The following is a 25,381-nucleotide window of genomic DNA, read 5'->3' as shown; positions in this document are numbered from 1 at the left end:
ATAATAAAAAAAAATTACATCTAATACCATATATGCTTACGAAACGTCTTAACGATGCAACTACAATATAGTGTTTAATTCATGGTTGTACACAGAGGTATATACAAGTATTCAACGCGTAGTCTATGCTCGTATAATGAAACAACATTGTTTCAGTCCATCATTAGTGCATCGAGAAACCGCTGCGGGGCGCCACACACAACTTTTGTCTAGTAATTAAAATTATGAAATCGTACTATCACGGCGCCCATAGAATACGCCTACAAATAATTGCTATCGATATTGATAGCCTGATGATGATACATTTTATCAGTGATTGTTCCCTGCATCCCAGAATGAGTAACACATTCTTATAGGGATTGTGAAATTTCATCAATTATTTTAAAAGCAATCGGTTTAGATAGAAGCATTATTTCTTTTTAATGGATAATCATTTATTTTCTATAGACATAAAAGGAGTTATTCAATTAGACTATGTTTTTGTTTATATATGTTATGTGATATATTCGCTAACGATAATCTTGATAATTCTTATATGAATCGATTAAGTTTCCTCCTGTGTTAGTTAATATAAGACATTCTCCCTTTCTCTTTTCATTTAAGAGTTTCCTCTTATCCGTGCAATTAAACTAATTCATGCACTTTCTTCCAGTCAGCTCTATTTCAGGCCATATCTTCGACCTCCTTAGACAACATGACATCTAGTGTTTCCTTTATCTGTCACATGTAGTTCTTCCACTCCCTCTTTTGCACTTTATATTTCCTTCTATTATGCTCTTTAAAAAATCGTCATAAGGTGACCCAGTATTTTATCTCTTTTATTCTTTATTTTTTTTTTATTAATGTTCAGCATTGGTACGATAACGACTGAGAATCATCTTAGCCATTGCTTAGAGAAATAACAGAAGAATTAATTTTCATCATACGACGAGCAGTAGGTGGTGAATACTCCCCATGATATATACGATAAAGTCTGCATAGAGACGCAACATCTCTTCAAAATGCCAGGGGTTGAGTTTTAATTGGTATTTTGTGTATAACAAAGAGATATATTCAGAATTCAGTGACATAATTAGTGATGTAACGTTTTTCGGTGTGAGCTCAGTACGAAATTTAGTACAAAACTGACGCATGCGTCTCTATTTAAGTAATCGTAAAATTATATAGGAAACGGACTGTTCCGCTCGTTAAATCGGTGATAAATCATATAGGAAAATAATTTGAATTTATGTAAGTTATTGGTTAGTGATGTTTTTATTATTTATAAATATGATTTATTATTTGAGAGTAATCGTATATGTAGGTAGAACAAAAAGAAACGGCAAACAAGCAATCCACCTGACGCAAAATGGACACCATCGGTGAATAATTCTAATTATAACATGCCCAATTATTGGATGTAGGGAACTCCCATTAACAGCAGGGCTTATTTTAATTATAAGCTATATATTAGCTTACTTTTAACTATGGTTATTTTTATTATTTGCGAATGAGAAGTTATGGTCACACTTTGTTTACTTTGATTCATTTAACATGAAAATATAATAATTAATGCAACAGAATATAATACTATGTTACTACGAGTAATAACATTACTTCTCGCGACAAAAATTTTCGTATGTTTTAACATACGAAAATTATTTTAGTAATTAAAATTATTTTAGTTAATTAGCGTCTAAAGATGCTCCAATAATTATTTTACAATTAGACTGAGATATAATTATTAATGCTCTAAGGGCTGCATCATCGCGTAAAAAAAGCAGATACTAAATAAACTTAAATTAATATATAAACTAATAAATTTATCATGTACATCTTTGCCATTATCCGATTATCCGTCCACTGCTGGACATAGGTCTCCCTCATATTTGGAGGGTTTTGTCAGTAATTGCCACGTTTGGCAAGCGGCTTGGCTTGGCTTCATATATATATCGTCCATCAAGTTTATGATTCATAGCTGTAATTGAATCATACTAATGTAATTATTTCATTTTTATCCTCTTCTGTGAATATTTTAATGTGTGCGACTGTACTCATAACATTTCGTTGTCAATCTCGTTAGTGGAATGTGCAATTTGAGTTGTCTGTTTGTTAACATGGTATTCTACTTTCGATTTGTAACGATGCACGCTGACTCGGCACTAACACATCTCGAGAACTCGATAATCGTGTAAATAAATCGATAACAATCGACTATTAGCGAAAGGGCCCCAAATTATTGTGCGTCAATCAGATACGATGTTAAAAAAACAGTTGTAAGTCGTTGTAACTTGCAACCTTTAGAAATTGTATAGTTCCCCTTTATTATTTTATTTTTATTATTACAAATTAAGACAAGGTAATAGGTACATACACATCTTTACAATATTAATTTGTTTATCCGTCTGTTTGTTCCAACTTCTCTATTTCTCTATACTTATATATAATGAAATAATAATTTCAGATAAATGAAATTACCTTGCTGATCTAAAAAATCGCGAATAAAGTGTCTATGTGTAATACCAAATACTTAATTATCTAAATATAATATAATATATATTATATTGAAATTATCAATATTATTTCTTCTAAAATTATGAAATAAAAATAATTTTAAACTTGATTTCAAGAAATATTATTATAAGGTAATGAATTGTATGGGAAAGTAATATATAAATAAATGTAATAAAATAATAAAAAAAATACATGATTAAAATAAATAAATAACTTTTTAGGGCACAAATAATCAACCTTAAATTGATAAAAATATTAACGGGGGTCCAATAATTACATACTACAATAACTGTACCTATGAATGTTCGTGAAATTGACAGAGCGCAGTATGAATATTTTGTTGCCAACTGTACCAAGTTGAAACTATCAATATTACCTTAATTCGGCATGTTGGACTCAAAAAGGGCGGATGGGGTCAGTTTGATGTATTTAGCTTTTGACTCGTGGCGAAATCGACCTTACATTACATGGGAAAAATATCACATATGGAATTATTTTGAAGTTTGATGAATGAAAATGGGATGGTAATGCTGCCTGCAGTATCAGTATGTGCTGATGGGGCACCAGTGAAGAATGATAGGTGAATGATAAAGACCCAATCATAATTCTATTCTGAAGTGAATACGTTGTAGTAATACTGTTTATATGTATAGATGACTGTTTCCATCTGAGGGGTCGTCAGTTACAATTGCCGTTCGAAGTTGTATAAAAAAGAATTAAAATTTAGAGAAAACATCTTAAAGAACTTTAATCTATACATATACTTATATGTCATCGACCGTCCACTGCTGAACATAAGCCTGCCCCTTGGTGGGTTTTGCCAGTAGTTGCCATGCTTAGCAGGCGGATTGGCAACCGCAGTCAGGCTTTAGAGATGTTTTAAGAAAGACGCTGTTGTCCATCCCTCGCCGTCCCTTAGTCGGACACTTTCATTATTTGAATAAAAATATATGAAATTGAGTGATTAGTGACTAGTGATTCGGTTCAGTTTTGCACGAGTACATAGAATTTTCGATTATTTATTTATTTATTTCATCAACTGAGTGAACTTTACAGTTTCCCAATACGCTCACTCAGGAAAGCATCAGTACAGTAACACGTTTTTTTTATTATTATATCAGCCGTTAACTGTCCACTGCTGGACATGAGCCTTCTCCATAAGGGGAGTTTTGCCAGCAGTTGCTTCGCTTGGCAGGCCGGTTGGTAACCGCAATTAGGCTTTTAGAGATGTTTTAAGAGGGGCGCTGCTGTCCAGCCCATATGTACAATTAACTACAATTACAATTAATTCACAAAAAACATTAACACATATGTATAATTAAATGGAATAATATTAATTACGTTTAAATCACACAACAATAATAACAAGTATATCTTAAATCTCTAAACACAAACATTTTGTGGTCATCTGATGAAACTCCAGTATGTTCGAAGCAAACACGTCCAATTGCGGACACCGGCATAGATATGTATATTTAGCCTATATTTTCAGCTAATAATGTATAGGATATAAGATACAATAGGAATAGCTATTCTATACCTATTGAAAAATACATCATTATTAAATATCCGTCACGAAATGGCAGCCATCATGGACAATACATACCGAGCCGTCATAGAAAATTTTAGAGCTCGATTAAATAAATGCTGTGAATGCAACGGTTTACATTTGGACGATATCATTTTCAAGAAATAGATTCCCAAAAAGTGTATTTTGATATGTAATAAACATTTTTTTAATAAACTCCTTGTTTAATTTTTTTTAGAGATTTTTTAAATGTGATCTTTCTTTTGAGTCACCTTGTATATTAGTATAGATAAATAGTTTGACTGTGATTGTCAGTTCTAATACAGTGAAATGTGAAAGTTGACGCATCAGAGTGTAATGGTCCGATTGTGGTTGATAAACGCATGAAATTCTCGTGTCCAATCAATGAAGATAACTGTCATTAGATCATGATTCGAAGACAGCGTGGCTATTATGTTATATTGGCAGGTCATAGGACCACAAACCTTCTAATATTTGACAAAATATTCCATTTTTTTAATACTGATTAAAATGTATATTGTTTTTATTACAAAATCTTATACTACGACTTGGTTCTTCCTTCTATATGTCTGTCACAGAAATATATTTAAGCAACTACTAAGGCTCTCAATTGTTGAGTTTTTTGCAAGTTCTTTTTATTAGACAACAAAATTCCAGTAATAGTTGATTTAAAATTTGATACAATTGTTGATATAATTTTGATGGGGTTCTTCTTCTTATATATTACATAAGCGATATTTAATACTCGTATATCCGTTATTGACATTGCAATTAAAATATATAGACATTAGTATATATTACCCATATTTAAAGTCTAAATTTTATTCACATTATACAGTCAAAGTTTATATTATGTAATTCCTGTTTCTCAAATAGGATTATTAGTATTAGCTAATTACGCTATTAGCCGAGATTCAGGCATTGTTGCGGTTATAACTACTTGTACATTAAGAGTAAACCCTATTGATAATAATTCCATATTACTATCACTTCGTGTCTAACTACAGTTAGATGTAGATACTATTGGCAGATCATTAGTTCTATTGAGTGTTTCATTTGTCAACCTGACTATTTGTTTCTGTAACAGTATTCGGAGAGTCTACTTTTGAATTAGTGATAAAATTATTTTTTATGCAATGATAGAATGGCAAACAAGCTGATGGCCCACCTGATGAAATGTGGTAACCGTCGCCTATAGACATGAGCAGTACTGTGGACATAAAAGGGTATACTGTTTCGCTCATGATACCGTTGCTATTCTTGAAGACTAAGATACCTGTACCCTGTAAATTCATTGTCATATGCCACCCTTCAAACAGAAACACAGCCATGCAAACACCACTGCTTTACGGTTGAAACACGAATGGGACAGAGGTACCCAAGCAAACGACCTTTGTACAAAGACTCCCTCTGGTGAGTCTAGAATATTTTCTTATTAAAAGCTTCGAAAGTACGTATGTTATATTAAATCTAAAAATAACTGGATTGATTTACGTCTATTTTTAGTACAGCCATATTTGTATTCGCGTTAAGGCTTGCTATTATTAAAGACCGTGGATGGCCCCGAAACTAGTCGAGCATTCTCGATAAAAATACACTTAAGTCAACCAGAGGGAGACTTTACAAGACTTTATAAAAGTCGATTGTTTGGGTACCTCTGTCCCATTCGTGTTTCTACCGTGAAGCAGTTGTGTTTGCATGGCTGTGTTACGGTTTGAAGGATAGGATATGGCGTGAATTTACAGGGTACAGAGGAATAACACCTGAGTTCTCAGGAATGGCAACGCATGGGAGGTATCATGGGCGAAACAGTATACGTTGTTATGTCCATGGTACTGCTCATGTCTATAGGCGATGGTTACCACTTTCCATCAGGTGGACCGTCAGCTTCTTTGCCATTCTAAGTTGTATAAAAAAATCTTATTATTTTTACAATACAAGTATAAATGTAAAATATTTTTTTTATTAACACTAAAATTGTCAACTCTATTTTACTTTTAATGGAAACACTACCCATTATAATTATGAATTATGCTTAGATTGGCCGTGTGGTCCAGGCCTTAATTTAAATTGAAGTGCTATAGTCTGAGCAAAAAATAATAAATATTCAATGGAACAATACGTAATTGTTTGTTATGATTGTGGTGTGCTTTGAATTGTACTAGTAAAAAAATAAACAAAATCGAGTTAGGAGTTTCTTGTAGATGAAGCTGGCAGACATAGTCGTAAAGACGGTATTCGATTGCCATTGGAAAAAAGAAAAAGAAGATAAAAGTTATTTTTTATACTTATAACCTAAAATCGTACTAACAAATATTGTATAAACAGTACATCTCAATCGTCCAAAGGTTTCTAAGTTCAGTTCGTGTGATCGAAAGTTCTCCTGCGGTGGGCAAGCCGTCCCTTTATCGATCACGTGCCGTATCATTAGATATCATTGTGATCTATGATCAATGGTGCGCCCGCGCCTGTCCACGCTCGCGCAGGCTGCAGGGCTGCTAAACATTTTACTCGTGTAATTTTATAGCAATTAATAATATATTCTTAATTATTAAAATTGTCTAGAAAATATCAGTAAAATTAATAACGTTGATTTATTACATTAATAATTCGAGATATTGGCCACAAAAAAAGTACTTCAATGACGTTAAAATTAATGTGGGACCTACAAGAGAGTAAATCCCGTTATAAATAAAATAAAATATCAAAATTAAATTAGAAAATAAAACACAAGTGAATTAATGTTTTTTTTTTTTTTAAATCGCTTATTATGTTTTAATAAAATTAAATTCAACTAAATTAACTTAATTTTCCTGATTAGTAATTACTCATATTAATTAGCAATTATTTCAACAGCACATCATATAACATATATCATTTAATCTCAGAAACATTATTATAATACAATTAAGTATGTAATCTCTGAATTCTTTTTACCTATCTGACAAAAAGTTCAAGATATCTGTATCTGAAAGACAAGGCTTCTTATCTTAATAGCTCGTATATACGGCCCTGTAATGAAACAATTAAGACAATACCGCACGGACAATAGATGAAACAAAAAAACAGAGGTATACACCCATTAATCTTCCTCACGTGCTTGCTTGTTTGTTTTACTATGTCAAACACGAATTTGGTTTTTAAAATGAAGAAATTAGAATAGTGAGGCGTTTATTTTAATTTTATCTCGCGTGTTATCGTCATTGTAAATGTTATTAGCTAATATAGGACTTTTTTGAATCGTGTTTCGACTCCATAATGTATTGGAAATGACTTCATTATCCATTTTATTGATAAACAATCGATACGCCTACATAGTGTAGAATGTTACAGATAGGCCTCCAGTGAAAGGGAATAATCCCTTCAAAATCAGCTTTTAATCGACTTAGGAGATTCTTAATTCGATTGTATTCTTTTATGTATACACATATTACATTATATATACATATCATATATCAATTTCGTCATTATTGTGAATCTATTTATATACTGTAAACTATAGTTAATTTCGCGTTAATTCATAATTAATAGAATTAAATTTTATTATATTTAGCCTAATGGCTTTAATGGCGATTGCTTACTAGTTGCTTTACATAAATAAGATTTTGGGTTTGATTCTCAGTTAGGTCAATTCAAGTATTGAACTTTTCTTGTGCCAAAATATACTTATTAATTCAATGATCTTTTATAACTTAGGGTTATTATTCCAAGTTGAGGATCAGATAATTGGTTTGAATGCGCAGTACTTTTTTCGTATTCGAGCAAATAAAGTTCATTTATTCATTCATTCTTTATATATAATAATAAGTAAAATTTTATAAAAAAATGTAATTTAATAAGAAGGTCTAAAACTCTAAGAACTATGCGCAAAGCACTGTAAGCCATTTTACGTACTCAGTTCTTCAATTATATTATACCAGCATGAAATGAGTTTATTCAGACTAATCACAACCAATGTTCAGCAGTGGACAGTTAATGGCTGATATGATGATGGTAATGAATCACAACTTACTACGTACCAGTTAGTTTTATTTTTATTTTTCTTATGTAACTTAGAATGAAAACAAGCTGGCGGCCTTACTGATGGAAAGTGGTAACCGTTACTTATAGACATAAACAGTATCATGTACATAATAATGTATAGTGTGTTACCCACGACACCCCTTTTGCGATGTCATTTCAGTGAACTTAGGTATTATGCCTTTGTACCCTGTAATTTCATTGTCATATTCCACCCTCCAAACTGAAACACACCCATGAACATCAAATACTTCACGGCAGTAACACGAGTGGGACAGAGGTACCCAAGCAGACGACATTTGTACAGTCTCCCTCTGGTGGTGTTTACACCAAATACAATTACTAACTAGCCTTACTGTTTAAGCCTATCTATATATTTGCGACAAATTAGCGGAAGCCATCTGGTCGCAATAGTAGGGCAATTAGTGTCTCAGTATAGCCAGTCGCGTGCGATTTATATCGCATCATCTGCACAGAACTGCAGTCTCATTTACATCGATTAGATAAATGCGAATGCACGCAAACTGTATTGCTTTGTGTTGAGTGGTCGGATTTATTCTATGGAAGATGCATTTATCTATGCGGGAACCGACTGGATACTATATTTAGTGGGAATCTGAGAACAGTATATAATATATAGGAATATATATTGTGTATATATATAAAAGTCGGCCTTTTGGTTCTAGCATAAATCGGACCACCCATTTCTTTCCTGTAGGTGTCATAAAAAGGTGAATAAAGAAACGTAATGGTAGAGAGATGGGCAGCAGCGTCCCTTTTAAAACATATTCAAAAGCCTAACTGGTTTCGAATCCATCTGCCAAGCGTGGCAACTACTGGCAAAACTCCCTTTATGTGGAAGGCTTACATTCAGTAACAGTAGTGATATAATAATATTAATATAATACATTTCAAGTCTGAAAACACTTGTATATGCATAAATATACATGTATGTGATATAAACATATGAGTTTATTTAAATTAATTTTATTCACCTCGCAGGATCCCTGGGTAAGCACTGTCGCTCCTGGACTGCTACTCCACCGCCACAAGTTCTGGAGCAAGGACTCCACGATCCCCACGAACTCCACGCGAACATTGTTACGTTCGTTCGTACCGCTTGCGTCGTTCGAGGCACCTGTACCAAACATACGAATTACTTATAAAGAACCAGTCTTAGCCGCGATTATATTTGAGCAAAATGTATTGATTGACCCTATATATATAATATTAAGTAAGTATATAAGTAGTGTATGCCCTTTTTTATCCTAAATACTATGTGTGTACCAAATTTCATGATCATTGGTTTACCTTTTAAAACGCCGAGAGGGAGATTTATTTAGCGATATTAAGCTAAAAAATTATATTATACTAGTAATGTATAATTCATATATTAATTTTTATTACACTTAAACAATATATAATTATTACTTAATTTTATTACTTACTAGCCTAAGTTACTAGTACCTAACTTCATAGGCGTAGGTCTCAAAATCAGGAAGATCAATTAAATAGACTTTTTCTTCATGAAGTATTATTTCATTATTCTTTATTTGGAAATTGAAAATCTATAATATCCGCAGAAGTATAGAACTGTGTCGCGAATATCAACGTTGCAAGATTCCAAAACAGGCCAAGTAAGACGTATATGTACTACACATGTAGTATCAAGAAGAAACATTTAATTTAAAGTTAGAACTTCAGTAACATAATATTAGGCTATACCAGAACAAATATAGGGCAGACAAACAAAATTTCATAAAAAAATATTGGTTTGGCATTTTATTTTTCCTTAAATATCTCCTATATACAAACATCGTTTAGTTATAATTTTGTTATATTAGTGAGATAAAATATATAAAATTTTAGGTAAAGATAGAAGTCATGTAACAATAAATAAAACACAATATGTCCAATTATTTGCGGTTATTGAAGTAGTGATTTGTTCGTACCTAATAGCTATTCTAAATGAACTGAATGGACTTATCAATCAGAAAGAAATTGATCGGCCATTGAATCTAGTGGTTGAATTATTCCTGCTTGAACTATAAAATATCAATTGTAGTCAAATTGTTTTGTATTGAAGTACTAATTTGTGGCGAGATGGTTCGTGTCACGTTATTGATTGGTATATATTCGGTGTCTAATAATCATCAACGGATAGTCTAAACTATCTATTGAATTTAAAAATGTGAAAATTGTCACACGTGTTCTATAGGTACAAATTACGAAATAAGGTACGACAGAAAATCTCACGAAATAAAAATAAACTCAATTTGCATACTTTTTTTTTTACAATATAGAAGTATTTTACAGTACACTTATACTTAATTATTTTAATTTTTAAAAATACGCCTGAATCTCAAAACTGGTCAAGTATATAAATAATTAATACAGTGGAAAAAACTACAGTTTGACCCACTGTATGTGTTATTGTATTATATTTGTATTATTTATAATCTTCCCATTTTATTTTTTTGTGTAAAAATAATCGCAAATAACTTTTTTTTTTTAGTTTTTGTTATCACTGTTTTAATTTTCAACGACTGCGGAATATAAATATGCCTTTGTTACTGGTCATCATCGAGAAATTTGGTATACAAGGATTATTTAGAATCGAGAAAGGTAGGCTACATTTTGTACCTGGCACGCGAACATAGCCGCGGGCGTAGCTAATCATTATATACTTTTTTTTTTTTATAATTTTAGAATGAAACTTACTAGTCGTCCGACTTCTGTTTTCGTTAATGGTGCATGTATACTTGTGTCTTGTAAACTCGTGGCGAACAATCTGCAACAATAAATAGCAAACAGTTTAACACTCACAACATGATCTCTGTCACTACGAATAGATATTATATACTATCCCCGTATTCATAACAATTAAAGAGTACTACAAATTGATAAATTAGCTTAAAAGCAAACATCAAAGCACTTCTATAGCTATAATAAATTTACGAGATTTTTGACGTTTTAATGAATAAGGGAGTATATGCACACACGCACACATATACAGATAAACATATATATTTACATAAATGTTTATCTGTATATGTGTGTGTTTATCTGTATATGTATACACAGATATATTTACATATATGTATGTATACAGATGCAAAGACGTTTGATTTATGCATTTATTTAGCTTGTTGCTTGTTTGCTTTAAACTGAAAGCGTTGACGTAAATATCGACGTTAACTTATTATTAACTTCGCCAATGATGTGGAATGGGAGGTGTATTTGGTTTAGACTCAAAATTATTAATTGTATTTAATAACTGAGTCACAATGACTACCTACATTCCTGTAAATTTTTAATACACATAGTTTGAAGGCAGGAGTATATTTTTTCTTAATAATATTTAACAAAAAACTTTTTTTATACTATTACTTGTATTAAATAATTTACGACGTATTCTTTCTAAAGGAAAAGTAATTGTTAATAATAGAGTCTAGCAGTTGCCAGTAATTATTTGGTCGACCACCACGCGGTTACCTAGAAATCATCATAGTTAATTTCTAATGTGATACGAAAAGTGAGTTGTCCAGAGTAAACTTCTACTTCATTTTCATAAGTAAATAAAAACAATCTTTTGAAATATTGTTCTTTGTTACATGCTTTAGTAATACTTATAACGTGTAACTAGTTAATTAATTTAAATTTTACAGTCACTCCACTCATTGTTTGAATCATTAAAAAAAGAACAATATCACGCTTATAATCCCATTAAGTCAGAGGCAATAAACTGTTGCTGTTATGGTAAATGTAACATTCGATATGTTCACATTTCGCTGAGCATGTTATTTGAATTCAGTAGGGTGTAAATATCCCGCGCTTTCTCAGATTTACTTGACACTAGCTGCTCTCCGCGACTTTGTCGTATATTATCTCGATATAATTTACCCGTGTACCAAATCTCATTCAAATTCGTTCAGCTGTTCAAGTGAGATTAGATAATAAAAGTCCGTACATCTTTACAAACTTTCACGTATATAAATAAGATTTAATAATAAAATAAATATCATAATAGTAAACTTTTGATTTTCTTTATAAAAAATAAATGTAATATTTTAAATAGTAAGTAGATATCTTACTTGTACATCTACATAATATAGATAGATAGATAGATACTCTTTATTGTATCCTCCAAAAGATTACAATAGTAAACTTAATATATGAATGAATGAATGAGTATAGTTTATTTGCATTATACAATATAGGAAATAAGCAAGACAATTTACAAACACAACGATACAATTGTATAAGTACAGTAAGGCGGTCTTATTGCTGAGAGCAATCTTGGACTAATTGTTGTACAAGTAGGTATGATAGTGCTGTATAATTAAAATATATGTATATAATAATAATATAATGTCTACCGATTGAATAAATATAAATTTTACAAATATTAATTTTGAATTATGTAATTAGTTACTCGTAAATACTTTTATTTTTTCAATCAATTTAAATATGCAGCGTTTCACAATTTTATTGTGATATTTTTTTATAATTATTATTGTGTGTATGGAATTGAATGGAATGGTTCGCAATATATTCTTATAATATTAAACCGATTTTTATTATGATTTTTTAATCGAAAATATTTACTCTCATATTGGTACCTATCAACTTGTCAAGATTGATGCCAGCATTTTTTATGGAACTAGATTATAAATTATTACTTTAGCCATATTTAGCACGTAACTGACAAAGGGCTGGTGATCACACGCATACTAATGGTGGCGGAACTAGTTCATAAAATACGAGTATAGCTTGGGTAACAGCTGTCAGAATGATACAAATGCTAGGATCGTAAATAAATCATCGATCATTAAACGACTATCATTATTAATAATATCAATAGCAATTATTTATGTCAATGTCAATTAATCGAATCAGATATTTTTATGTCTAATCAATTAAAGCGTACAACTCAAATCATTATCAGATAATATTTCGATAAACTGATTATTAATCATTATATTATTATATTTCTTACTAATACTATAATATTTATCTATCTCCATTCCCACTCCCGCTCGTACCGAAGTCTGGACGGGCTCTGCGAGGTGTAATCCGCGGTGCAAAGTGGCGTACGTCCCCTGAAGAAGGCTTCCGGGTGTAATCGAAATATGTTTCATTAATTGTTAAACATAGTAATTTTATAAAATTCCTGTTACACATATGTATATATAGACATTGTTAAAATGAACAAAGGTTTTAAAAATAAAATCATCATCATCTTATCAGCCGTCAAGTGTCTACTGGAGAACATAAGTTTCCTCCATAATGGGATATCGCCAACAGTTGCCACGCTAAACAGGCTTGGTAACCGCAGTAGACTTTGGTCATGTTTAAAACAAAAGAATATTATAAAAAGAAAATTAAGTTTGTTTGTTTGTTTATTTGTTCCTTTTGGCGTCTTAATTACTTAAGTGGTCATCATTTAATTAGGGATTCACACAGTACTTAAGATAAAGAAAGATAATAAATTACTTTTTATGCAAGACAAGCACTATGCCCTGGTTATATTGAAGAAATATCGAATATTTAGTTATTATATAAGTAATATTAAAGGTATTTTCCGAATCGATTTACAACTGACAGAGGTATAAGATAACTAACTTAAAAAAACAACTGAATTGAGAACGTTCTTATCTCTTTTTAAAGTCGATTAAAAATAAGCAAAAAGGTACAGTTATGTGGTAACATAAAGGATGGGAAACCATGACGTCATCCTCGATCGCAATAATAGTAAAATTTATTATTCATAACACCGATTCGCGACAAAGGGCTCATTATAATTAATCGAAGTGTCAAATAACAATTATAATTTCCGTCACAAACGCTCGTTCTTTATAGTACCGATAAAGACGCGTTTGAATACAAAACTAAGCGATTACATCTGCTAGGATAATGCCTACATGCAATATTAAACAACGATCTACTGGTAGTCACGAATAATTTCACTGCGGGCACAGTTGGTTCAATGACTCCTATCCAGGAAATTACAACAGATATGCTTTTAAGTTCTTATAACAATATATATTACATACGAGAATACATATAAAAGAGGATGCTAATTGACTAACTGACCCATATATAAACGCACAGTAGAAACCAAAAAGTCTAAAATCTTGAAACTTTGCACATAAGTTTTTTTTATACTGTGTAAATGAACAATAAGAAAGGAATTTTAAAAATTCAACCTCTTATACTGGCATGCAAAATAACAAAACATCTTCCAACTCTGTACAATTATGCGAATCACTAAATTTATTCTTATCTCTACGATAGTATTTAAATATTTTAAATGGCTTTAAAACTTCCGCGTGCATTTGAATTCACTATTATCCTTGTCGTAAATCTAAAAGGAAGATTAGTTAGACATATCTTGTAAAAGCATATTATTAAAAGTTATTTTAGATTTTTTATAAGAAATATACATATTGAAAGTTTTAATATTCAACTACATGACATGTAGTAGTTTTTGCATGAAACTAGAACAAACACACAGATAGACGAAAAATTCTTAAAATTATTGATGTGGTTGCATTACTCTTATTGAAACAATTTATTTTTTAACATCTAAGTATAAAAGACTTCTAGTTACAATTTTATTACATATGTATTTATTAAAAAAATATAAAGAAGGAAGTAGCTACAAAAAATAACTTCATTTGAGCTTTGACGGCATGACAAAGTTTGAATCTCTCTGAATGTCGATACAGTTTGCACAATCATGTAACGAAATTGAAGTTACACGGTATTTGTATAAAAGAGATAAAAATATATTCATTTAAAGTTATTAAATATCGGCTGTATCTTACAACTTTGGCTTTATGAAACTAAAAAAATATTTTATGTACTAAACTATGATATAACCTATCCGTTTACCGACTTTCATTCAAATCCGTTCAGTAATTTTCACGTAAAAGATAAAGAAACATCCATTCATTCATCCGTCTTTACAACCTTTTGGTATTTATTATATTAATAGGGTTAGTTGAACTCTTGACAATTTTTTTTTAAATGGATGATAATGGAATAATAACCCCACCCGCGCTATCGGTATACACCGGCGGGGCACCAGTGAAGAATGATAGGTGAGGATGAAGTAGGTCGTTAGCCCATCGTGATGAATTCAACAAGAATTATTCACGATGGTTTCCAGAAGGAACCACGTGGAGGTCGACCTAATAAGGTACATTGCTAGCAATGGGGCTGTCAAACTCCATTGCTAACAATCCTTTTCCCCTCCACTCTTGAGTATTAGTTCGCAAGATTTGAATATATCGATTAATCAGAATAAAAAGTAACCCATACTTATCTATATATCAAATAGTATATATATGCTAAATTTAATGACCATTAGTTGTACTGTTAAGGAGCCTAATAACAAGAATTAAGAATTTAGATACTGTGGAGGAACAAAAAATATGCTTGTTAATTTAATAAGATGCCTATAATCATTAGAGCTTGAAGACTATTATGTTACACCAACTCTAGACAAAAAACAATAATATAAAGTTATCAACGTAATACGTATCAATTGATGTATGCAAATTCTACAGACATATTAGAAATAATAAAGAAACTCTTTCTACAATTGAAATGGATATTATATGTAAGGACATATCAATATCGCCGTTAACAATTTGCGTAAATGTACTCAACGTTAATAGCCTAGAGGCCTAGACGTGGAACAAATTGGCGGAACGATACAAAAGTGATAATGATCTTTATTGGTGTTCCCTGAAATCTAAACTAGGAACGATTGAAATCTAACAATGAGAGTCACTAGATGCTAATTAATTTAATAATAAGAATATTGTTAAGTATCATACATGTACATACATGTATAACGAAGACTGTTTATTAACTCTTGATACTCTTATACTAGTAGTACCTAATACAATAATATTGTGGGGAAAGGGACTGTTAGTAATGGAGACTGAGAATCCCATTGCTAGCAATATACCCAACCAGGTCGATCTCCTCGCGGTTCCCACTGGAAACTATCATGGTTAATTCCTGATGAATTCATCATGGTGGGCTAACTGACCTGTTTTCATCCTCATCTATCACCCTTCACTGGTGCTCCGTCAGCGTAGCCCGTTAGCGTAGGCGGGATTACCATACCATTTTCACCCATCAAAAAAAAATACAATAATATTTTTACATAAATTTTTCTAAATTTTTTAAGATATTCAGAATGACAAACAAGCTATCAGTCCAACTGATATATAGTAGTTACCATCGCCTATAAATAAGTACAGTACCAAGGTTATTACAGAATACATAGCCATACCTATAGCACAGATAATATAATACTATACTCCTATAGTATCCACATTGCCACTTCTGAGGGCTCTTACAGTAGATAACTTCAGTGAAGTAAAAATTCTTTTTATTTTTGTCATACATTGCGTGCGCTTGTTTACTAATAAAATATGCAGTTCGATAATATTTCCATATATATTATTTATTTTAAATTATTATACAATTTTTTTCCAAGATGGCAGCTGAGCATAAAGAGCCTCTATACTTTTTTTTAATGGGTGATAATGAAATGGTAACCCCACCCGCGCTATCGGTATACACCGGCGGGGCACCAGTGAAGGATGTTAGGTGAGGATGAAGCAGGTCAGTTAGCCCATCGTGACGAATTCAACAAGAATTGTTCACGATGGTTTCCAGGGGGAACCACGTAGAGGTCGAGCAAATAGGGCATATTGCTAGCAATGGGGCTGTCAAACTTCATTGCTAACAATCCCTTCCCCCCGCCTCTATATTTTGTCATTTTACTGCTACATCCCTCAAACATTCAAATGGAAGCATAACCATGCAAATGCAAGTACAACTGCTTCACGGCAATAATATGGAACAGAAATAGCCATGCAGACGATTTTTATATATTTATTTTTTTTTCTTTTGCAATATTTTAAATATTAATATTCAATAAGTAATCGGCCACGTATATCAAATTATTGCCAACCTATGGAAAAAGATTTTTGAGTTATGACACCATATATAAAAACCCTAGTATGTAAGGGGGGGGGGAGGGGGAAGGGATTGTTAGTAATTTAGTGTAATAGCCCCATTGCTAGTAATATACTTTCTAAGGCCGAACTCCACTCGGTTCCTCCTGGAAACCATCGTGGTTAATTCTTGTCGAATTCATCATGGTGGGTCAACTGACCTGCATTCATTCTCATCTATCATCTTCCACTGGTGCCTCGTCAGTGTATACCGATAGAGTGGGCGGGGTTAACATTCCATTTTCACCCATAAAAAAAACCCTAGTATGTAAAAATATGTACTTCCGAAAATTTTACAATACAACTATACAATTGATACTTGTATATTGTACTTGTATATTATATATTGTAAAAGTTGTTGTTAGTTGCTAAATAAGTTTAAAATCTACCAGACACAGCGGCTTAATGTGTAGTTTAAACAGAAAACATTATAATTTTTGGATTGTAAAGTACCTTTCGTAGACAAGTCGATCGTCATCTTTCTACCCTTATCCCAATTATTATTTAGAGTCGGCGTAATATGGTTTTATCCATATTACTAAAGGATTTGGCTTATAGTTTTATGACCGGCCGCCTGCCTGACGTCAACTCTCTTTGAGAATAGACAAGTTAATATAGGGCAATATTTGCAGAATAAAATAAGTTTTTTATCCTGGAACACAAAATTAAAGATGCAACTGTCATTTTACAACGTGGCGTCGTAAAAATGAGCTACCTTTGCCAACCGGGTAGTGTCAGAGGCCGACAAAAAATGGTATGATGATGGAAAAACAAAAGAAAATGACAAACAAGGAGAGATCCGTCTAGGGAAAATGAAAAGCGTCGTTTAAGATAAAGGTATGGATAGCATCATAAATATCATGTAATTTTTTTTACATAAACTGACACTCCTCTTTGGTACTTTTGAAAACTTTAGGTAAAGTATGTTTTGTCTTGGAAAATGCTTGGATTTATAGGATTTTGAAAGAAATACCGCTGAACTTCGTGGCAAAAATAAGATAGAAAATTATAGATAATAGTAGACTTAATTAACGAACAGAATCGTGGAGTAAATAAATCTTGTACTTGTAGATTTTTGCATGTGTTAGATATTTATTTTAAATTATATTACTTTTCTTAAACATCTTGTGTCAAAATATGTACCTACAATTATTAATAAGAATCAGACTAACAACTTTAAATATAATAAAATATTAAAATTGTTATTATACCAAAATATTGTAATGAATTATTCTTGTAATGTATATAAAACACTAATTTATATTTTAATTGATTTTATAATTATTTATTATCATGATACTTGTATAAAATAAAGTAATGAAATTGTAAGAACATGTGGTCTCGCTGACTTGTTTATGCGAATTCAGCCCTGTAGATATAAAAGATTGTTATTTGGGTGGGGGGGCACTTCTTGTCCAACAGTTGAACAGAGCGGAGCTTTCTGACGTATCAAGAGTGGACAAGTATAGTAAGCCATGTGGCCATTATATAAAATATATCACAATTATTGTTGATTGAAGTTCTAAAGAAGGTATAGTTAAGATGATAAGATGAAGAGAAGATAGATAAGTGACAATGGATTAACAGAAGTTGGGTTTTTATATTATATTATTTGTTATATGTCATATACAAAGTAAAATAAGTAAATATATGATTTAATAGTATGATATCTAAAATAAATGAACTGTGAGAACTTGTGCTTCATTTCTATTGCTAAAAAATATATCATATACATGTAAAGTTACAATTACGTAATTAAATTACTATACAAATCTATTACCCTACAGTTATTAACTTTTTTTTAAGACGTGCAGAGGCAAGTTGCACGAAATTATCGATATTTTAAGGTATTTATTATAAGGTGATAATCTATCAACAGTATTTTTTTTATTATTGCCCATTCTTAATATTTATTTGAATGGCATCTGCGACACCATTTTCAGCAGTACCATCAGAAAAAAATAGGCCACATCATGTACAGCGCACGCGCACAACTCATCAAGGAGTGTTCGACAGTCACGGGCGGATGGTCACTTGCGTCACCCTATCGGCAACGTAATCTGACGATAAATCATTCGATTTCTGGATCGGAATGAGATCACTGGTCGAATGATGGACAGGCTTAATTGTTGTAACGTTCGAAGATTATCTGGTTTTAATTATTTTTAAGAAGTTCAGTTGTCATTGAGTGTCATTTGGTATTTAGGGCAGATAAATGTGTCATTAGTTCATTCGATTGAAGATTTACTAAGTGGATCGTGATGCGACATAGAGATACATTATGTATTTCTTTGTGTTATCTTTATTATTGTACTTATGTATATAGTATTTTATATATTTTTTAAACCACGCGACTATAAAAATTTCATCAGTTATATATTGCGTCATTTTTAATAATAATAATAATAAAAAAAAAAACTATACAGTATATTAATGTTTGTACTATTATATCTTCATCATCAGATCGGTCATTAACTATTTATCAGTTATTATCTATTATCTATTGCAGAACACAGGTCTTTCCAATAAAAAGTTATTTGTCAGTAGATGCCACGCTTGGCAGGTGGGATGGCAACCGCAGTTAGGCTTAATGGATTTGACCATTAACTTCCCTTAGTCACCTCTTCCAACACCTACGGTAAAAGGGGTGGCCCATTCTATGGCGGAACAACACAGTTATTTATATAGGTATATATATATATATATATATATATATATATATATATATATATATATATATATATTATATAGGTACATATAATTTACAGCGTTAGCTTCACTCAAATTTATTATTTGATTATCTTGGGACAATGGGACGTCAAGGGTTAATAATAGAATAGAATATTAATTACATTAAAAAAACCACATGTATTATTAGGTTAGTTCTAAGGAGTCGTCAATTATTACTGCCGTTTAGATTTCAATTTCAAATATTTCTGCATCACCAGATGATTCGTATTTGGTTAATGTTTACGATTAAACTGATGGCTTAAATTCTAAAATAAGAGAAGCTATTTTAATGTAATGCTGTGTCGTAATCAATTGGCATATGAAAGGCAACATTACCAGGATATGAGAGATAATGGTAATCCCCGACAGGTAATGTGTTTTGTTTCAATCATGGATGTTCGATTGGACTTTGAAGTGATGATTTAAAAGTATGTCTACATACGCTCTGATGTATTTACATTATATTTTAATAAGCAGTCGTCACATTTTGCGATTTAATCTACGTATCAATATTACTAATTAAACAGCCTAGGTGTATTCTCAAATTCATTAGTAAATGAACCTTTAAACATATTATTAGTTATTTTCTACGCATATATTTACTTTTACATATATTTTCACTAAATTTAATATAAATACTTATGCCATTTGTAATTTGTAGCTTTTATTAAAACTTAAAAATGATATGAGTAAAATGATAAAAAAAATTGGATAATTTAAATTACATATTATCGAGAAAATTTGTTTGACAAAAATAATATTGAGATAATACGATATATATATATATATATATATATATATATATATATATATATATATATATTAGATAATTAGATTATATTGTTAGATGTGTTGAATTGAGAACATACATATTTTTGAAATCGGTTGCAGATCAGTTTAATTTACAAATGATATATTTATAGATGAGAAGTGATACAAACAAATAAACCATCCGAAATTGCGTTTTGTTATAAGAAGAATACCATGAATGACTTATATTTGATGAATCAAGGACAGGGTCATGATGACATCATCTGGTTCAAAGGTAAACGGACGCCATTAGCGCCGTGGCGCTTACGCATATACGTATTTACCTACATAGTTAGAAGTAAGATAAAGTTTGATATTTACGGTGTTTTATATTTTCTTAGACACAAAAACGATTAAATATTTAACTGCAAATAATCGTATTTACTATTATTAAACATACTCATAGTTGAAAGAATCATTTATTATCAGGTGAGTTTGAGTTTTTTCGAGTGACGAGTATATCTCGCTTAAATTTTCTTTCTTTTCGAAGTTTGAAAGTTATCTCAGACATAAATATACGATTAGTTTTGATTCTTCTCGAGTTATAATTAAATCTGACTAATTTCTTTAAATCAGATTTTTTTATCTCGAATAAAAAAACTATACCTAATGATACACGTAAATTAATTACAGAATTAATTAATAAGAATTACTATAGTACGGAACCCTCTTAGCAAAAATCTGATTAGTGTTCAGAGCTTTATATTATTGTTTTATTTTATATTCATTTAGAAGTAGAGTTCTGGTGAGACCAGACAGGGTTTTTTTTATGGATGAATAATGGAATAGTAACTCTGCCTACGCTAACGATATACGCTGACGGGGCATCAGTGAGAGATGATAAATGAGAATGAAAAGACAGGGTAGTTTACCTATTGTGGGAATACACCTGAAATTCAGCACGATGTTTTTCAGTGGGACCACGTAGAGATCGACCTGACAGGATATATTGCTAGCAATGGGATTAATAGACAATGACAGGGTTAATGTCATGTTATTTGCTATAGTTTTTTTCAACAGAACTTAATGTAAATGAAATCAAATTTTGTTGAAATAATCACAATAATTAATTATTAGATTTTTTTATTTATGGATTAATATTGGATATTAGCCGTGTGGTTCCGGCATAAAATAGGAAGGGCGAGGGATGGGCAGCAACGTCCCTCTTAGAACATCTCTAAAGCCTGATTGCGGTTGCCAATCCGTCTGCCAAGCATGGCAACTAGTGGCAAAATCCCTCAAGGGGGAGGTTTATGTTCAGCAATGGATAGTTAAAGGTTGATATGAAGATGATTGGATATTAGCGATTATCGATTCAATTATTGATTAGCCGTGTGATCCCGACATAGATAGGCACCCCTTCCTTTACCGCAGGTGTCATAGGAGGCGACTTAGGGAGCTTAATGGTCGAGAAATGGGCAGCAGCGTTCCTCTTTAAACATCTCCAAAGCCTAGCTATCGATGCCAACCTGCCTGCCGTGCGTGGCAACTACTGGCAAAACCCTTCTTATGGGGAAATCCTATGTTCAGCAGTGGGCAGTTGAGATGATGATGATGAGATATTATCTGATTTTTTTATGGGTGAAAATGGTATGGTAACCCCGTCTGCGCTAACGGGATACGCTGGCGGAGCACCAGTGAAGGGTGATAGATGAGAATGAAAACAGGTCAGTTAGCCCATCATGATGAATTCATCAGGCATTAACTATGATAGTTTCCAGGGAGAACCGCGAGGAGGTCGACCTGGTTGGGTATATTGCCAACAATGGGATTCTCAGTCTCCGTTACTAACAATTCCTTTCCCCCCGATATTATCAGATTGTCTTATAATCCAGTTAGTTATTCGTATACATTTTTAATAAGTAATACTGAAACAGGCCGGGTACAAAGGTAATGTTGAAAAGAACGACGGATTTTAATTCATTGTTACATTTCATTTTAAAAATAAACCAATGAGATCACTGCTAGAATAGTCAAGGGCATTCTAGCCGATAGGAGGGACGCTTTAAAGGTATCCTTCGAAGCACAGTAGGTAGGTGATATATTGTATTGTTAAAATGTATAGGTGACAGATGTTTCCTTAGATTTAGTTTAAGTGGATAATATTGTACTAAATATCATTGCGAGATAAAACGAGACAATAATGTATGGAGTCATTTCTTTCTCGTGCGTAAGCTAATAAAAACATATCTACTGATTCGTTTGCTACTCAGATTCTTAGTTGGTTTACCATTCTACATACTATATGAGATTTTATTTCTACGTATAAATTAGCAGTCAGCACATACACGTTATTTAATGTTCTTTAGGTCCAACACAGACTTGGTAACTTTTTCTCTGTAGAGAATAATATTCATGCCGTGTGAGAAAACATCGTCATTACATAATGGTATACTAGTGCGACAAATAAATCAGAAAGATCATAAATTTGAATCTGTTCTGACACAGATAATATAATACTATACTAGTAGATCTGATAAAAATCTTTATATATTAATTTAAATTTCTGTGAAACTTACCAGTTTATGATGAAAAAGTCTGTTTAACTGATTCAAATGAAGGCGATAGGTTCACACCGTCTTATGTCGGATTTAAATTTGTCCGGCGAAATATTAAATGCTTTATTTGGAATTTTAATCGTAAACATATTTATTTATGTTTTAATATTTTACAGCAAGAACAAAATTATTCGTTGAGTTCAGTGAGAACTTGTTTTGGAGATGTGTTTTATAATACAATTTAACGTATTTTTTTTATGTACAATACGATTGATCTGAGTGAAAGTTCCTTATTTACTGTTTGGTGTTGTTGTGAAATATTCAGTCATGGGCAGTTACCATATTTAAAGTTGTCGTATTTAGAGATAATGCATACATATCATTGGGGGAATGGGATTGTTAGCAATGAAGTTTGACAGCCCTATTGCTAGCAATATGTCCTATTAGGTCGACCTCCACGTGGTTCCCCCTGGAAACCATCGTGAACAATTCTTGTTGAATTCGTCACGATGGGCTAACTGACCTGCTTCATCTTCACCTATCATCCTTTACTGGTGCCCCGCCGGTGTATACCGATAGCGCGGGTGGAGTTACCATTCCATTATCACCTATTAAAAAAAATGCATACGTACTTACACAAATATACATAGCTGATACAAAGGGAAATTATTGGTTGCCTCGTCTGCGCGCGCCTTTATGTATATCTGCTGTCAAAACTGCCAAAATAAGGTTACGTCATCTGAGTGCTTAATCTTGTACATCAATTTTATGTGCCACACACGATTTTTATTTGGAAGCCCTGTCCGACGACCCAATATCGGCATTTGCAAATTATCTGACATTATTCAGACATATTTTGTGATAGCACGATGATATAAATAATTATTCTTAGTTCAAATTTATAAAATACGAATCAGTTTTTGTACTTATAAGAAAAAATATATTAATGATATTAAGAAAGTACCTAATTTAGAATGTGTTTTGTGTATATGTATATTTTTAATATGTAGTTTTTTAATATTTAGGTGAAGGTTTTGATGAATTTTAAATTAAGTAAATTTTATATGAAATTATCAATATTTATTAGGATTAAAGATTGATAAGAAACCCTTGAGTATTAGTATTTTTATAACGTCCTCTTATATATATTGCTAATTTGCTATAGGTCAAGTCTTGTCGTATCAAAGGTTAACTGTCCACTGCTAAACATAGGCCTCCCCTGTTGAAGGGTTTTGCCAGTTGTTGCCACGCTTGGCATGCGAGTTGGCAACTGTAGTTAGGCTTCGGTGATGTTTTAAGAGTGACGCTGTTGCCTATCTCTCGACTATTAAGTAAAGTCAATTATAATTTATTAATATTATAAATACATTGGTCGTTGTGCAATTCGGAATAACAAGTGCGACTTACTTAATGAAATGTACTCTCGCCATAGACGTATTGACATACTTTACCATTCCATAATTGTATGTCTCTATACGAACTAACACCACATCGCGCCCTTCAAATCATGACAACCATGCAAATAAAAGTAAGTTACTTGACGGCAGTACCCATACAGATAATTTTTACAAAACGTCTTTTATCTAGTAAATATGTAAAAAGAGAATATTAATAAATTACCAATTTTAATTAGAATCACGTTTCATTTTTGTTTATTTTTTATTTATTTAATTATTTTATAATGACGTGTCTTTATCGACCATTCATAGAACATTGTTCAAAAGGCTGCCTACAACCTCAAGGAAAAAAAAACAAAAATAAAACAGACACATAATTCCATTTAGCATTATACAATAAGTGAAAGTATTTAGGTTCTATAAACATATTTTTGGCATAGTCCAGATTCAGTTCTAGGCGAATATAAAGGAGTTATTAAAAAATTATATTACCTACGAACTTATATTTTGTAACTAAAAATATACGAATGTGTTGAATGAATACACGGTTTATATATTGTATGACGTTTATGCGTCATATTTCATTTCCATGGAAAAAATACTAGCAGGAGTTTATGAATGATTTAACTACAATATGTGGATTTTATTAATGCCAAATTACTCGTTCGCTATTTAGAACGAGTATGGTTTGTGTAAAAGAAGGTCGAATATTAAAAATACCTCTGTAATTCGTTCTTATAATGTTTTTTGTTTAAATATACCGGGTCGTATTTTAATCGGAAAATATTTACTATGTTTTTATTTCACAAAATATTATTACAATATTTTTTTTTTATTTTGATC

At 31.7% G+C, this 25,381-nt stretch overlaps 1 protein-coding gene across 1 annotated transcript in view; it reads right to left on the bottom strand.

The window, feature by feature from the left end:
* Window positions 1–25,381, bottom strand: part of LOC113521818 (thrombospondin type-1 domain-containing protein 4-like) — a 147,913-nt gene that overhangs the window by 69,468 nt on the left and 53,064 nt on the right. Inside the window, exons 3-4 of the mRNA XM_026907471.3 lie at window positions 10,784–10,853; window positions 9,058–9,200 (exon numbers count right to left, since the gene is read on the bottom strand). Coding sequence (XP_026763272.2) covers window positions 9,058–9,200; window positions 10,784–10,853 — 213 coding nt within the window. The remainder of the gene's footprint in view (window positions 1–9,057; window positions 9,201–10,783; window positions 10,854–25,381) is intronic.

The sequence above is a fragment of the Galleria mellonella genome, unplaced genomic scaffold (genome assembly GCF_026898425.1).
Source record: "Galleria mellonella isolate WM207_F2 unplaced genomic scaffold, CSIRO_AGI_GalMel_v1 utg63, whole genome shotgun sequence".
NCBI classification, from domain to species: Eukaryota; Metazoa; Arthropoda; class Insecta; order Lepidoptera; family Pyralidae; genus Galleria; species Galleria mellonella.
This window is presented reverse-complemented; position numbering and strand designations above follow the sequence as displayed.